At 48.4% G+C, this 16,297-nt stretch overlaps 1 protein-coding gene across 3 annotated transcripts in view; it reads right to left on the bottom strand.

The window, feature by feature from the left end:
* Positions 1-16,297, bottom strand: part of hal (histidine ammonia-lyase) — a 37,890-nt gene that overhangs the window by 5,256 nt on the left and 16,337 nt on the right. For 2 of the 3 annotated variants that reach the window (XM_080207131.1, XM_080207132.1), the window contains 7 exons: positions 12,614-12,761; positions 11,751-11,846; positions 11,594-11,652; positions 10,388-10,468; positions 8,142-8,207; positions 6,121-6,286; positions 1,579-1,713 (listed from right to left, as the gene is read on the bottom strand). In XM_080207131.1, coding sequence (XP_080063257.1) covers positions 1,579-1,713; positions 6,121-6,286; positions 8,142-8,207; positions 10,388-10,468; positions 11,594-11,652; positions 11,751-11,846; positions 12,614-12,761 — 751 coding nt within the window. The remainder of the gene's footprint in view (positions 1-1,578; positions 1,714-6,120; positions 6,287-8,141; positions 8,208-10,387; positions 10,469-11,593; positions 11,653-11,750; positions 11,847-12,613; positions 12,762-16,297) is intronic. The other variant, XM_080207134.1, reaches the window with a different exon arrangement.

Genomic DNA, 16,297 nt, shown 5'->3' with positions numbered 1-16,297 from the left:
AGGATTGGTTGTCAAATAGGAGGCAGAGAGTGGGGGTCAATGGGTGCTATTCGGATTGGCGGTTGGTGACTAGTGGGGTGCCCCAGGGGTCGGTGCTGGGGCCTCAGCTATTTACCATTTATATAGATGATCTGGAGGAGGGAACCGAGTGTAGGGTGTCGAAATTTGCTGATGACACCAAGATTGGGGGAAAGGCAAATTGTGCGGAGGGTGTGGAGAGTCTGCAGAAGGATCTAGATAGGCTGGGTGAATGGGCCAGGAAATGGCAAATGGAATTTAATGTTGGCAAGTGTGAGGTGGTCCACTTTGGTAGGAAGAATGGTAGGAAGGACTATTACTTACGTGGCGAAAAACTGCAGCAGGCGACGGTGCAGACGGACCTCGGGGTCCTTGTGCATGAGTCGCAAAAACCCAGCCTGCAGGTGCAGCAGGTGGTCAGGAAGGCGAATGGGATGCTGGCCTTCATAGCGAGGGGGATTGAATATAAAAGTAGGGAGGTCTTGCTGCAGCTGTATAGGGCATTGGTGAGGCCGCAGCTGGAGTACTGTGTGCAGTTTTGGGCGCCGCACCTGCGCAAGGATATTTTGGCCTTGGAGGGAGTGCAGAGGAGGTTTACTAGGCTGATACCGGAGTTGAGGGGGTTGAGCTATGAGGAGAGGCTGAATAAACTAGGCTTGTACTCGTTAGAGTTTAGAAGAATGAGGGGAGATCTCATTGAGACGTATAAGATGATGAATGGGATGGATAGGATAGAGGTGGAAAGACTCTTCCCGCTCAAAAAAGACAGTAGGACTAGGGGGCACAGCCTCAAGATAAAGGGGGGGCAGTTCAGAACGGAGTTGAGGAGGAACTTCTTCACTCAAAGGGTGGTGAATCTCTGGAATTCTCTGCCCGTTGAAGTGGTGGAGGCTGCCTCGCTAAATATTTTTAAGAAGCGGGTTGATGGGTTTTTGATAAGAGAGGGGATTAAGGGTTATGGGGAGAGGGCGGGAAAGTGGAACTGAGCCACGACAGATCAGCCATGATCTTATTGAATGGCGGGGCAGGCTCGAAGGGCCAGATGGCCTACTCCTGCTCCTATTTCTTATGTTCTTATGTTCTTATGATGTTCTTCATTTTCAGAATATGTTAATTGTCCATTCTTAATTTCCCTTGAGGAATGATGATGACTCAGTGCTGCAGGAAGGTCTCACTCAGAGCCCATAGGCAGTTCCAAGACTCAGCAACGATGTGTGCTGTCAGGGTGTTGTATACTCTCCCCCACACTTCCCTGCACCCTCGCCATGGCCTCTCCCTTAAACCCCTCCCCATGGCCTCTCCCCCGCACTCCCCTACACCCCTCCCCACATCCCTCCCCTCAACATTCCCCTACACCTCCCCCCCTCACCCCTCAACATGCTTCCCCCATACTCCCCTACATCTCTCCCCTACATCCCTCTCCATGCCCTCTCCTCCACATTCCCCCACACCCCCTCCTCCCTCACCACACACTCCCGCTCACACTTCCCCCAGTGGGTTTATTATTCTCAATATTTACCAGTTTGCAAGAAAATAACGATTATCGATACTCAGTCATACCTTGTTCCACGTGTTCAATAACCCTCAATGCTTTCCTGGCAGCCCATCCACCCATCGAGACGTGGTCCTCAGTGGCAGCGCTGGTGGACAGAGAGTCCACTGAAGAGGGATGACACAGACCCTTGTTCTCAGAGACTGGAAATAATACGGGTTATTTACAATACACTTGCTCCATAAAATAAAATGGTAACTTTTAAAGCTAAAATTTTCAGTTGAGGAGAATGAATCATTTGTTCTCACCCAGGAATAAATACATGTCCCATTATAAACTGTTCTGTCCATATTTAGAATGGAACTTCCTTATGTCAACTTGTCACGCTGTAATTCTACCCTCCCAGCAGTGGTGGCACTACAGAGCCTCCGTTTTGAATTTCCCAGTATTCCAGTTGGGAGAAACTCTTCCTCAACTCCAGCCACCTGCTTGATTCCACCCATTCACCTGCTTCCTGCCTGCAGCATCACACTAAATAACTAGTGTAGAAAGGATCAATTCCTGTATCATTCAAAATCTTGTCCTGTTCCCAGGCGTTCTGGTTTTCGGTTATTGTTTATAATTGCAAACAGTTATTTGCATCTATTGCTGGTATTGACAGACCGTTAAGTGGCTCTGCGGAGTGAGGCTCTGAAATCTCACCGTGCCACTCTATAATACACTGCTGTCTCACAGCATCAGGGACCCGGCTTCGATTCCCACTTGGGTCACTGTGTGTGCAGGGTGTGTATGACCTCCCCATGTCTGTGTGGGTTTCCTCCCACAGTCTGAAAGACGTGTGGGTTAGGTGGATTGGCCATGGCGCCGGAGTGTGGCGACTAGGGGATTCTCACAGTAACTTTATTGCAGTGTGACACTAATAAATGAAATTTAAAAACATAAAAACAAAACTTGTATTCATCAACTGGCAGTACCACTCACACAGTGATATAAGAGAACACATGGCCCAAACCTGGGAGTCTGTGTAACGTTGGACAGACAGTGTGTAGAAGGAAGCAAGGAATCACCTCCTGGCTGGGATCTTTACTGTAGTTTTTGGTAGTTAATAGTTACTGTTAAGATATCTAGGAGCATGAATACCTTAATAAAACCAGCTGAACTATACCCAATACCTTACACCACATATTATTAAAAAATATCGAGGCACTGGCAAAGGAACACGAGGATGGTATCCGTGAGAATCAATTGTTGAAGGTAAACAAGTAGGTGCAGCAGGCAGTAAAGAAAGCAAGTGTTATGATGGCCTTCATAGTGAGAGGATCCGAGTACAGGCACAGGAATGTCCGACTGCAATTGTATAGGATGTTGGTGCAGTCTTGGTCTCCTTATCTGAGGAAGGATGTCCTTGTTAGAGAGGGAGTGCAGCAAAAGCTTACCAAACTGATTCCTGGGATGGGAATATGAGGAAAGATTGAGTTGGTTAGGATTATATTCACTGGCATTCAGAAGAACGAGAGGGGAGCTCATAGAGAGCTATAACATTGTATCAGGACAAGACTGGGTAGATCAGAAAGAATGTTCCCGATCGGTGTTGGGGAGGTCAGAATCAGAGGTCACAGTCTAACAACGTGGGGTAAATGTTTTAGGATTGAGGTGAGGAGAAATTTCTTCACCCAGAGAATGGTCAGTCTGTGGAATTCACTACCACAGAAAGCAGTTGAGGCCAAAACATTTCAAGAAGCAGTTAAATTAGTTCTTGGGTCAAAGGGGACCAAAGGATTTCATCTATGGAGGGAGTGATGAGCATGGAGGATCTTTGCTTGAAAAACAATCAATGAGAAACCAGCAAGGTGCTGGATCGACCACCGGAGTTCAGGAGAGTGTTGGAGCTGTGGGACTAATTCTGGTTCATAATCCTAATGCCCAGGAGGCATGAAATCAGATCACTGTTACTGCCTTGCTCCTTCCACAGGCATTGTACACAGTTGGAATATTGAGCCTCTCTCCTCAGCCTAAAGTGAAGTCCAGGTAGGGAGGTAACCATGTGGGGACTCTGTCCTCCAGGCTAAATGTGCCTATTGGTGTCGGCCATTACTTAATCCCAGAGGGCAGGAGAGGGGCAGAATGTAGGCCCAATTCCTCATCACAATCTAATTTGGTAGAGGTGTCCCAAAGTAGGTGTTCAGCCCCTCATTTGCATTTATTTGGATGTTAAGGTGGTCAGCAAGGCCTGGAAAATAGAGCAGTCTAATTCTGAATTAAGAGGACAATGTGGCACGGTGACACAGTGGGTTAGCACTGCTGTCTCACAGTGCCAGGGACCCGGGCACGGTGACACAGTGGGTTAGCACTGCTGTCTCACAGTGCCAGGGACCCGGGCACAGTGACACAGTGGGTTAGCACTGCTGTCTCACAGTGCCAGGGACCCGGGCACAGTGACACAGTGGGTTAGCACTGCTGTCTCACAGCGCCAGGGACCCGGGCACAGTGACACAGTGGGTTAGCACTGCTGTCTCACAGTGCCAGGGACCCGGGCACGGTGACACAGTGGGTTAGCACTGCTGTCTCACAGCGCCAGGGACCTGGGCACGGTGACACAGTGGGTTAGCACTGCTGCCTCACAGTGCCAGGGACCCGGGCACGGTGACACAGTGGGTTAGCACTGCTGTCTCACAGTGCCAGGGACCCGGGCACGGTGACACAGTGGGTTAGCACTGCTGTCTCACAGCGCCAGGGACCCGGGCACAGTGACACAGTGGGTTAGCACTGCTGTCTCACAGCGCCAGGGACCCGGGCACGGTGACACAGTGGGTTAGCACTGCTGTCTCACAGCACCAGGGACCCGGGCACAGTGACACAGGGGGTTAGCACTGCTGTCTCACAGTGCCAGGGACCCGGGCACGGTGACACAGTGGGTTAGCACTGCTGTCTCACAGTGCCAGGGACCCGGGCACGGTGACACAGTGGGTTAGCACTGCTGTCTCACAGTGCCAGGGACCTGGGTTCGATTCCCAGCTTAGGTCACTGTCTGTGTGGAGTTTGCATGTTCTCCCCATGTCTGTGTGGGTTTCCTCCCACAGTCCAAAAGATGTGTAGGTTAAGTGGATTGGCCATGCTAAATTGCCCCTTATTGTCAAGGGGTCAAGCAGGGTAAATACACGGAGTTATGGGGATAGGGACTGGGTGGGATTGTAGTCAATGCAGTCTTGATGGGCTGAATGGCCTCCTTGTGCACTGTAGGGATTCTATGACTGTGCTCCGCCCACCACTCTGCAATTCAATCAGATTGTAGCTGAGCTGTATCTTAATTTACCCACCTCCATATCCCTTACCCAAAACCTCACCAATCTCAGTCCTGAAAGCTTCAAACAAACATCAGCATCTACGGTTTTTAGGGAAGAGTTTTCCAGATTTCCATTCGTCCTCAAAGAACTGCTTCCTGATTTCACTGCCAAAAAACCTGGTTGGAATTTTAAGGTATGTCTCTTTGTTCTGGATTCTCCCACAAGAGGGGATAATTTCTCTGTGTCGACTCTTTTGAATACTTTTATTATTTTTAACAGCCCCTCCAATTCAGGATGAATATTGTCTCAGGTAATATTCGATTGAGTTTAGAATGCCGGGGATCTAATGTTCCTTAGACCCCTACAGAGCAGAAAGAGGCCCTTCGGCCCATCGAGTCTGCACCGAACACAATCCCACCCAGGCCCTACCCCCATATCCCTACATATTATACCCACTAATCCCTCTAACCTACACATCCCTGGACACTAAGGGGCAATTTCTTAGCACGGCCAATCAACCTAACCCGCACATCTTTGGACTGTGGGAGGAAACCGGAGCATCCGGAGGAAACGCAGACACGAGGAGAATGTGCAAACTCCACACAGACAGTGACCCCGAGCCAGGAATCGAACCCAGGTCCCTAGAGCTGTGAAGCAGCAGTGCTAACCACTGTGCTATCATGCCGCCCACAGTAGCGCAGTGCTTAGCTGTCGGTGTCTATAATGGTGAAGGAATGGTCCTTTTAGGTATCCTTGGGGTACAGTATTGGTGTTTATTACACCAACTTCTGCTGTGGTATCTGCACTCTCTCTCAGATGCTGGACCTTCCTCTTTCTGGTGACCAAGTGACCACTGAGATTTTGGCTACAAACATTCCACTAATAAAATCACAACCAGTACCGAACTGGAAGCCAAGAGTGAAGACAAGATTGACCTGCCAAAGGTTGCGAATGTGGCCCAATCCATCACACAAGCCAGCCTCCCATCCACTGACTCTGTCTACACTTCCCACTGCCTCGACAAAGCAGCCAGAATAATCAAGGACCCCACGCACTCTGAACATTCTAGAAGTCTGAGGTCCCGTACCGACCGACTCAACAGCAGCTTCTTCCCTGCTGCTGTCAGACTTTCGAATGGACCTACCTCGCATTGAGTTGATCTTTCTCTACACCCTCGCTATGACTGGAACACTACATTCTGCACTCCTTTCCTTCTCTATGAAGGGTATGCTTTGTCAGTATAGCACGCAAGAAACAATACTTTTCACTGTGTGTTAATACATGTGACACGAATAAATCAAATCAAATCAAATCAAAAGAGCGTACCCAGGGCAGCTGCAGTGCAGTGAGCTATCATAAAGCCAGAGTTTAGGCCTCCTTCATTGACCAGGAAAGCGGGCAGTTCACTCAGGGACGGGTTACACAGCCTTTCAATTCTCCTCTCACTGATCGCAGCTAACTCGTGAACACCAATCGCCAGATAGTCCAGCGCCTACGTAAGGACAACAGAGTGAATGGTTAACGATGCAGCAGCCATCTCCTGTCATCGGTCTCAAACAAAAAGCTGTTTCTTCTCAGCATCTGGCTTTATTTTTCTGTATAAAATACTTGCTTTGTATCTGACAGAGAGAGAAAACAATCTCAACCAACTTAATACTTTTCACTATTTTACAAACTGTAAATATAGATATTTAATGTCAGTAATAATTATAGGATATTGACGTATCAGAGCTATAACAACCATTGATAAAGAATAAACACTCTACTGAAGCTTTAATATGCAAAACACAAAAAAAATGAACTACACAAATCATGCAGCACAGGAAGCCACTGTGCTGTCTTTCTGAAACCCTCTTCGAAATGATTTAACCCTATTACCAGCTCATAAAATTGCAAACAATGCAGTCCATTTCACAGTTGTGCAAACAACCACTTCTGAGCTAAATAGATTTGCAGGTTTGGAATTCAGCCAAGCAATCATAATAAGATTTCATTGCACAATTGGTCCCACTTCTAATCCAGTTAATCCCACTTTATATATATATAAGGAACAAGAGAGTAGCTAGAGAAAGAGTTGGTTCACTCAAGGACAAAGGAAGAAAATTATGCATAGAACCAAAGGAAGTGGGTGAGTTCCTTAATGAGTACTTTGCATCGGTATTCACAAAGCACAAGTTATGTTGGTTAGGCCACGTTTGAAACATTGCGTCCTATTCTGGTCATCACACTACCAGAAGGACATGGAGGCTTTGGAGAGAGTGCAGAAAAGGTTTACCAGGATGTTACTTGGTATGGTGGGGATTAGCTATGAGGAGAGATTGAATAAACTGGGATTGTTGTCCCTGGACAGACAGAGGCTGAGGGACGACCTGATAGAAGTTTATAAAATGATGAGAGGTATAGATAGGGTGAATACTTGGAAGTATTTTCCCAGGGTGGAAATGACAATTACAAGGGGTACAAGTTCAAGATAAGGGGGAAAAGGTCAAAGGTGGTGGGGGCCTGGAGTGAGGTGGTTGAGATGGATACATTATTGACATTTAAGAGTTACCTGCTTGGCGCTGGTGGGGGTGGCATGGTAGCACAGTGGGTTAGCACTGCTGCTTCACAGCTCCAGGGTCCTGGGTTCGATTCCCGGCTCGGGTCGCTGTCTGTGTGGAGTTTGCACATTCTCCCCGTGTCTGCATGGGTTTCCTCCGGGTGCTCCGGTTTCCTCCCACAGTCCAAAGATGTGCGGGTTAGGTTGATTGGCCGTGCTAAGAAATTGCCCCTTAGTGTCCAGGGATGTGTAGGTTAGAGGGATTAGTGGGTATAATATGTAGGGATATGGGGGGTAGGGCCTGGGTGGGATTGTGTTCGGTGCAGACTCGATGGGCCTCTTTCTGCACTGTAGGGTTCTATGATTCTATGTTCTAGACACATGAAGAGGTGGGGAATAGAGGGATACAAGTGGTTGATCGAGATAGGACAGTGTGATTGGTGCAGGTTTGGAGGGCCGAAGGGCCAGTTCCTGTTTTGGACTGTTCTTAGTCCTTTGTGAGTTCTTTGCTCATAATATTTTATTTTTCTCCATCTCTAAACGTTTGCCTTTTCAAAGCCAGGTCTTATTTTGCTTCCCGTTTGTTCTGGAACATTTCAAGTCCTAATCACCCTCCGGATGAAGAGATTTCTCCCAAACTCCCTCCTCCTCCTTCTGATGATCATAACTTTCGAACCTCTATTCAGCAACCAATGAAAATAACGTTTTCCATTTAACTTCAGTGAGATTCTTCCTAATTTTGAGTACCCTTAATAGTTTTCCCTGAATCTTCTTTATTCCAATAATATCGAGTGAAACAGACACTTACTTTCGCTGGATACTCTCCGTGGAAGTTTCCACCAGAAATTGTCTCCCCTCTATCCGCAAATACCATCTAAAGTGAGTAAATTAAGGTTGATAACCAGTAGATATGATGGCACCAGGAACCCAATACCTGGTACATAGAACCAGAGAAATGTTAGCGCAGTGGCACTTAAAACTGTTATTGGTAAAAATTTAGGGTTAATTTAAATCCACTTGTTATATTTGGTGGCAGATTTGATAGCATCCATGGAGAGAGAAACCGGGTTCATGCATAGAATCCTACTGTGCAGGAGGCCATTCAGCCCATTGAGTCTGCATTCACTGACAGAGCATCTTACTCAGACCCACTCCCCTATTCCCGTAACCCTGTACATTTACCATGGCCAATCCACCTAACCCATACATCTTTGGAGTGTGGAAAACAGAGCACCCAGAGGAAACCCATGCAGACCTGGGGAGAACGTGCAAACTTCACACAGTCAGTCATCCAAGGCTGGATTTGAACCCGGGTCCCAGGCATTGTGAAGCAGCAGTGCTAACCACTGTACCACCATACTGCCCACGGTATTGTTCATTCAGTTTTCAATGGAATCTCATGATGAATACTTGGCTGAACTCCAAGCCTCACTAATGAATTTAACTCAGAAATTTCATGGCTGTGGAAGGGACAGTGTGAGTTATTTGACTGACAGTTTTGTGAGAATGTAATAGAATTAAAGTGTTTTGGAGATGTTTTTGAATTACTTTGTTTTGACAGCATTGTGAGCATTTCAAAGAACTTCTGGTGGTGATGAGGTTTATGAATTCTGTCCATTGTAGATACTGAATGAGTGGATACGGAGGATGCATTGGACATGGGAAATATGAGAAAGAAACACCTGCCCCTCGAGCACCCCTGTGCTATCTGTTCAAGGCCCCAAACATTCCTTTCAGGTGAAGCAACATTTCACTAACACCTCCTTCAGTTTGGTCTCCTGTATTCACTGCTCCCAATGTGGTCTTCTAACACACACGCGCGCACATTCTAACACACACGCACGCGCACTCCAACATGCACGCACATTCCAACACGCACGCGCACTCCAACACGCACGCGCGCTCCAACACGCACGCGCGCTCCAACACGCACGCGCGCTCCAACACGCACGCGCGCTCCAACACGCACGCGCACACTCCAACACGCACGCGCACACTCCAACACGCACGCGCGCTCCAACACGCACGCGCACACTCCAACATGCACGCGCACACTCCAACATGCACGCGCACTCCAACACGCACGCACGTGCACTCCAACACGCACGCGCACACTCCAACACGCATGCGCACTCCAACACGCACGCGCGCTCCAACACGCACGCGCACACTCCAACATGCATGCGCACTCCAACACGCACGCACGCGCACTCCAACACGCACGCGCACACTCCAACATGCATGCGCACTCCAACACGCACGCACGCGCACTCCAACACGCACGCGCACACTCCAACATGCATGCGCACTCCAACACGCACGCACGCGCACTCCAACACGCACGCGCACACTCCAACACGCACGCGCACTCCAACACGCACGCACGCGCACTCCAACACGCACGCGCACTCCAACACGCACGCGCACATTTAATTTTAAAGTAATGACTTTTTGTTGCAGTTTCTATATTCTTCCTCGTTTCTGTTCTGATGAAGAGTCTAAGGACTCGAAACATTAACTCTGCTTCTCTCCTAATCGATGTTGACAGACATGGTGAGTGTTTCCAGCGTTCTCTGTTTTTGTTCCTCTTTTAATGGGTGGTTTGGAACATTGAAACTTATTAGATTAATTATTTTGCCACTGCATCAAGTGACAGTGAATTCACTTGTATAGACGTTAATGATCTCTCTATGTGCCGTTTACACGACCTGTCTCACTGTACCTCTTTCATAGTCACTGATCTGAGTGTTTATCACAGTCTACAGGAAATTTAACACTGGAACAAAAACAGAGAACGCTGGAAACACTCACCATGTCTGTCAACATCGATTAGGAGAGAAGCAGAGTTAATGTTTCGAGTCCTTAGACTCTTCATCAGAACAGAAACGAGGAAGAATATAGAGAGATCATTGACATCTATACAAGTGAATTCACTGTCACTTGATGCAGTGGCAAAATAATTAAACATCCTGATTATATAAACTCTGAAATTTCACACCATGTTACATCAACTGCGAAGGTTCACAGTGTGTTACATAGACTCTGAAAGGATACTGGATTATCTGTGGCACTGTTAATCTCGGTCTCAATTATATTTTTCACAAATGCGATCGTGTCATTCGCCACCCCATGTACCTGCAAGAAAAAACAAATGCAGCACATCACACAATTTTTTATTTGGCTTTAGTAAGCACTGGTTTTTAAGTTTTGATATAAACATCAGCGTTCTGATTTAGCAATCTCCGTACAAAGCAAGAACAGAGGTCAGTGCTCAGATAACCCTTACTCTTCAACCTGGTCAGGTTCCAATGAAGGGAAATCCGATACCGAGTGTCTGTACTCTGACATAGGAGCGCCTTCTAATCTGAAAACTGGTACCAGCTCTGGCTCAGTGTTGAACCAGACTGACACCCCAGTGCAGTACTGAGGGAGCTCTGTACGGTCAGGGGATGCCAAGCTTCAGATGAGATGTTAAAATGAGGGCCTATCTGTCCTTTCAGATGGATGTATGAGATCACATGGCATTGTTTCAAAGGAGGAGTAATTCCCCAATGGGCTGATATCTATCCCCCAACCAACATCACAGATATCTGGTTATTAGCTCATCATGAGGCTATGGATCAGGAGTGAGAGTAGGCTGATAACCTTCGGCTCTCTGTTAGTAAAGAATCTATCTACCACTGCCTGAAAAATATTCACTGACCCTGTCTCTGGAGAAGAGAATTCCAAGAACCATAGAAAATTACAGCTCAGAAAAGACTCTCAGCCAATTCCCAGAAAGAAAAATAATTCACCCTATCTCCATCGAAATGGGACATCCCTCCGTTTTAAACTGTGGCCCCTCATTCTAACGTGAGCCGAAAGCTTGTGAGTTTACTATTAAATAAACCGGTTGGACTTAAACCTGGTGTTGTCAGACTTCTTTCTGTGGTTACCCCTTGTTCTAGTCAATGTTCATTGCTGTTTGTGAGTTCACACTTGCAAACTCGGGTTTCACACATATCACAATAGTGATTACACAAAGGTATTTCACTGGATGGAAACAGCTTTGGAAGATCCTGAGGTTGTGAAAAGTGTTACAGGAATGGGAAACTTACTATTGGACAGCAGAAACAGGATTACAGTCAGGTTATCCATTACAGTACACGCTATCCAGGTGATGGGGGTTTTGATGGGTCAGTAATTGGTGTTTGTGGCTGTAGTCCAGTCAGAACGGAGTCTGTCACTGTCAGGTTCCAGAGAGGTGTTGGAAATGCCTACCTGAGGACAGCAGCGTAGGGTGTAGGCATCCTGAACACGGTCACAGAACCTGTGGCTCTCTGTGAAGGGAACACAGCATTACAGAAACACCACGGCCAAAATCTCCTGAAGTGCATCAAGATTGGCAGCAATGACCCTGCACCGAGGGAGGGCTTACCTGCTATTTCCGAAGGATGGTGATCAGAGCCCAGCAGGGATCTGAATCGAAAGGCTACCTCCACCTGGCCAGGATGAGGCCGCAGTGCGTGAATGTCTAAACACAGAGAGAACCAGTACCAGAGATAACCATTAGATTCGTACAGGTGACTCTATGGCTCATCATTTAAACAAATCCGAATCATTGGCTAGTTTCATCTCTTCATATCTTCTCTGCCTTTATAATGCTGCAAAGTACACGGACCATCTTTCTGTCTTTACTAAACTTGGCAAAAGAACGATCAGTGTTGTAGTAAGGGGTTGGAATGGAGGCCATTTTTCTCAGATGTGTACAAACAGATGAAACTAAAGTTCAGTATTTATTTAAAGGAGTGGGAGATTCACAATGGCTGGAGATAGTTGTGGGGTGAGGGGCCTGTATTTGTTGAAGGGTCTGGAGGGGGTCGTGTGTAAAGGTGAAGGGGTCTGGGTGGGGTTCCAGTTGGGTGGAGGGGGTCTGGGTGAGGGGCATGTATGGGGGGGGTCTGGATGGCTGTTAAGAAGTGATTCCTGTGCTGTGTGATATTAATAATTTTGTGGTGGGGTGGGGCCTAATTGAATCTTTTTTAAATTCAGGCTGTGATGTCGGTGTTCGTGGTAAAGCCAGTGTTTATTGGGTGTATCTAAGTACCATAGAAGAATAGATAGTCTCATTCATTCACCCAATCATCTGTAATAAATGTTTAATTGAAGATAAATTGTAATTGTTAATAGAATAAGTTGGAATATGGATGGTGGAGAAGGTTCTCTGTGTGTACACAGTCTGATCTATCAGTCAAACACTCAGCACAGTTGACTGTGTACGAGCCCCCAGTAAACACTCACCGCTGTCAAAGGCTCTGGTTGTGCCTTTCAGAACCTCCAGTGTAAGAGCTGCTACAATATCTGCCTGTCGGGCAATCGCTGTGGCTCTCTCCACTGCCTCTGCGCCCAGAGATGTAATCATCTGAGTGCCATTGATCAGGGCCAGACCCTGTGTGACCAAACACAACACATTAATATCACACACACCATCACTGGGGAATACAGCTCAGCTACAGGACCACACCAAAAAAAAACAGCAAGGACAACATTCAGAACTGTCTGTTTTCAGAACTGATTAAACAAGCAGGGAAAGCGAGTACAAAGGATCCCAATGAATCACCTTGGTGCTGATGACCCTGTCCCCTAGGCCAGTGTTAATCACCCCGTCCTCTGGGCCAGTGTTAATCACCCCGTCCTCTGGGCCAGTGTTAATCACCCCGTCCTCTGGGCCAGTGTTAATGACCCCGTCCTCTGGGCCAGTGTTAATGACCCTGTCCCCTGGCCCCAGTGTTAATGACCCTGTCCCCCTGGCCCCAGTGTTAATGACCCCATCCCCTGGCCCCAGTGTTAATGACCCAGTCCCCTGGCCCCAGTGTTAATGACCCCATCCCCTGGCCCCAGTGTTAATGACCCAGTCCCCTGGCCCCAGTGTTAATCACCCCATCCCCTGGCCCCAGTGTTAATGACCCTGTCCCCCTGGCCCCAGTGTTAATGACCCAGTCCCCTGGCCCCAGTGTTAATGACCCAGTCCCCTGGCCCCAGTGTTAATGACCCAGTCCCCTGGCCCCAGTGTTAATGACCCAGTCCCCTGGCCCCAGTGTTAATGACCCTGTCCCCCTGGCCCCAGTGTTAATGACCCTGTCCCCCTGGCCCCAGTGTTAATGACCCTGTCCCCCTGGCCCCAGTGTTAATGACCCTGTCCCCCTGGCCCCAGTGTTAATGACCCAGTCCCTTGGCCCCAGTGTTAATGACCCTGTCCCCCTGGCCCCAGTGTTAATGACCCTGTCCCCCTGGCCCCAGTGTTAATGACCCTGTCCCCCTGGCCCCAGTGTCAATAACCCTGTCCCCCTGGCCCCAGTGTTAATGACCCTGTCCCCCTGGCCCCAGTGTTAATAACCCAGTCCCCCTGGCCCCAGTGTTAATGACCCAGTCCCCTGGCCCCAGTGCTGATGATCCCATCCCCTGGCCCCAGTGCTGATGACCCCGTCCTCTGGGCCAGTGTTGATGATCTTGTCAAAGGTTCTGATATTGGACAGGAACGTGGTGGATCTCTGGGTCTCTCTCTCACAAGGTGTTCAGAGTCTCAGCAGCCGGAGACGCTGCCAACAGTCTGATGGGGGCTGGAGCTTTTCCAGAGCTTGAGAGTGAGACCAGAGGAGCAGCCCCATGTTTGGAGCCCATTATCAGGGTCTGGAGGGGGCAGGGGGATGGGGGGGAGTACAGTCAGTGTGCCAGGCTCAGGCATCCTTGTTTATTCATTCAGGGATCCAGCACTCACAGTACCATTGGCCATATCTCTTCTCTCCAGTTACAACTAGACTTTGGTAACACTTGTCCATGAAGGCAGACATCACCCCCTTCTGTCTCCCCGCTCCGGTCACTGAAATTTCTCCCCAGTAAAGAGGCTGATTGAGCTGGAGGTAAATCAGAAATTACTCGGGACACTGATGAGCTTGAATATTAATGACCACGGAACCAGGTGGATTTGGAGATTAACAGGATTGAGTTGAACGATGCAACAGACCAGAGGCTGAATGGCCACCAATTGGTCGCACGTTCCACTGAAGAGAAATCAGATTTTTTTAATTCATTTATGGGACATGGGCCTCGCTGGCTGGGCCAGCATTTATTGCCCATCCCTAGTTGCCCGTGGGCAATTGAGAGTCAACCACATTGCTGTGGTTCTGGAATCACATGTAGGCCAGACCAGGTAAGGACGGCAGATTTCCTTCCCTAAAGGACATCAGTGAACCAGATGGGTGTCTCCAACAATCGACAACGGTTTCATGGTCATCAGTAGATTCTTAATATGGTGTACCTGGGCTTTCAGAAGGCATTCGGGACAGGGCCACACAACAGACTTGGGGAAAAAAGCTAGTGTTCGTGGAATCAAAGGGACAGTGGGAATGAGGACACAGGATTGGCTGAGCAACAGGGAGCAGAGGGTAATGGTTAAGGGTTATTTTTTGGCTGGAGGAGGATCTGTAGGGATCGGTATTGGAGCCCTTGCTTTTCCTGATGTACAGGAATGATCTAGACCTTGGTGCGCAAGGGAGAATTTCAAAGCCCGCGGCTGACACTAAGCCTGTAAGTTCTGTGAACAGAACAGTGTAAAATTTTAAATCAACAGCCAAGTTGGTGGATTGGGCAGATTGGTGGCAGAAAGGGGGCACTGCCCACTGGCACAATGGCAGTACCAGCCTGGCAATGCCAATTCTAGAGAGGTTCCCCTTATGCACTGGGGGGGATGGGTGCCCTGACACTTATTGGAGGGATTATTGCCCAGATTCTTGTTAGAGTGGGGATGGAACGAGCGCTCTGATGTTTGTTGAGGGGTGGGAGGTCCTCTGTGTCTGTGGGGGGGGCGGCCGCGGGAGGGAAGAGTTAATTCTAGATGCTAATTGGCGCACTCTTTACAGATGGCATCCCCATTGCTGTGGGCACAGCCTTGCCCGGCTCCATCAGGCTTCACCCCACCAGAGTGACACTGCAAACAGCACCCCCAGGTTCCCTGCACACCGAATGCCAGAACATCCGGACAGCAAACGTGTTTGTGAAGATGAGAGACACACACAGGTTTCCAGCCTGAAACCCACACTCCGATAAACCGTGGGAAGATTCCAGCCACTGGCTCTAGAATGTTCTGCCTGGCAGAAGCAGTTTCAAGAGGACATTAGATGATTGAGTAGAAACAATGTGCAGGGATACGGGGAGAATGGCACCAAGTTGAGGATGCTCGTTTGGAGAGCAGAGATGATGGGCTGAATGGCCTCCTTTTGCACTGTAACGTGATTCTATGAGGATGGTGAGTGGCTTGGAGGGGGAGTTGAGGCAGAGATGTTCCCATGTGTCCGCTGCTCTGTTTTTGTGTACTTGGCGGTGGTTACGGGTTTGGAAGGTGCCACAGGAGGAGTTTTTATGGTTTCTATGAGACTTGGCACAGTGCATCTTGCAGGTGGTGCACACGGCTGTCACTGTGTCAGTGATAGAGGGGGTGAACGTTGAAAGCGGGTGGACATGGTGCCAAGCAGGAGGGATTTGTCCTGGATGGTGTCCGGCTTCTTGGGTGTTTTTGGAGCTGCACCGGACAAGGAATAGGAATCGAACCCGTGTCCCCAAGTCCCATCGATTGGACAGTTCTCCCAGTTTTGGTACAAGCCCTCAAAAGTTTGTAAGAAGGGTTTGTAAAAGTTTGAAGTCTGATGGAGCCGGTAAGCTCACAATTTTCCTCGTTTCATTAAACTCTCGCTCCAGTTTGTAAAGTGATATTATCTATACAGTGAGGCCCCCAGTGTGTCTCTCCCTCTCTCGAGTCAATGGTTTACAGAGACAGCCTTCAACTGTAAGTAATATTTATATAACACTGAGGTTAATGTGGTTTAACCAGCGATTTAGCAACAAGTGTGCGCTGAGGATGTGTTTTGTCCAGGATGTCCTGGCCTCGTGTGAGACACACTCAGTAGCGGCCAGGTACAGCTCCGCAGT

Source organism: Carcharhinus amblyrhynchos, chromosome 19 (assembly GCF_965287045.1).
Source record: "Carcharhinus amblyrhynchos chromosome 19, sCarAmb.v2.hapA, whole genome shotgun sequence".
NCBI lineage: Eukaryota > Metazoa > Chordata > Chondrichthyes > Carcharhiniformes > Carcharhinidae > Carcharhinus > Carcharhinus amblyrhynchos.
The sequence above is the reverse complement of the archived record's forward strand: the minus strand, read 5'-3'. Positions and strand labels throughout refer to the sequence as shown.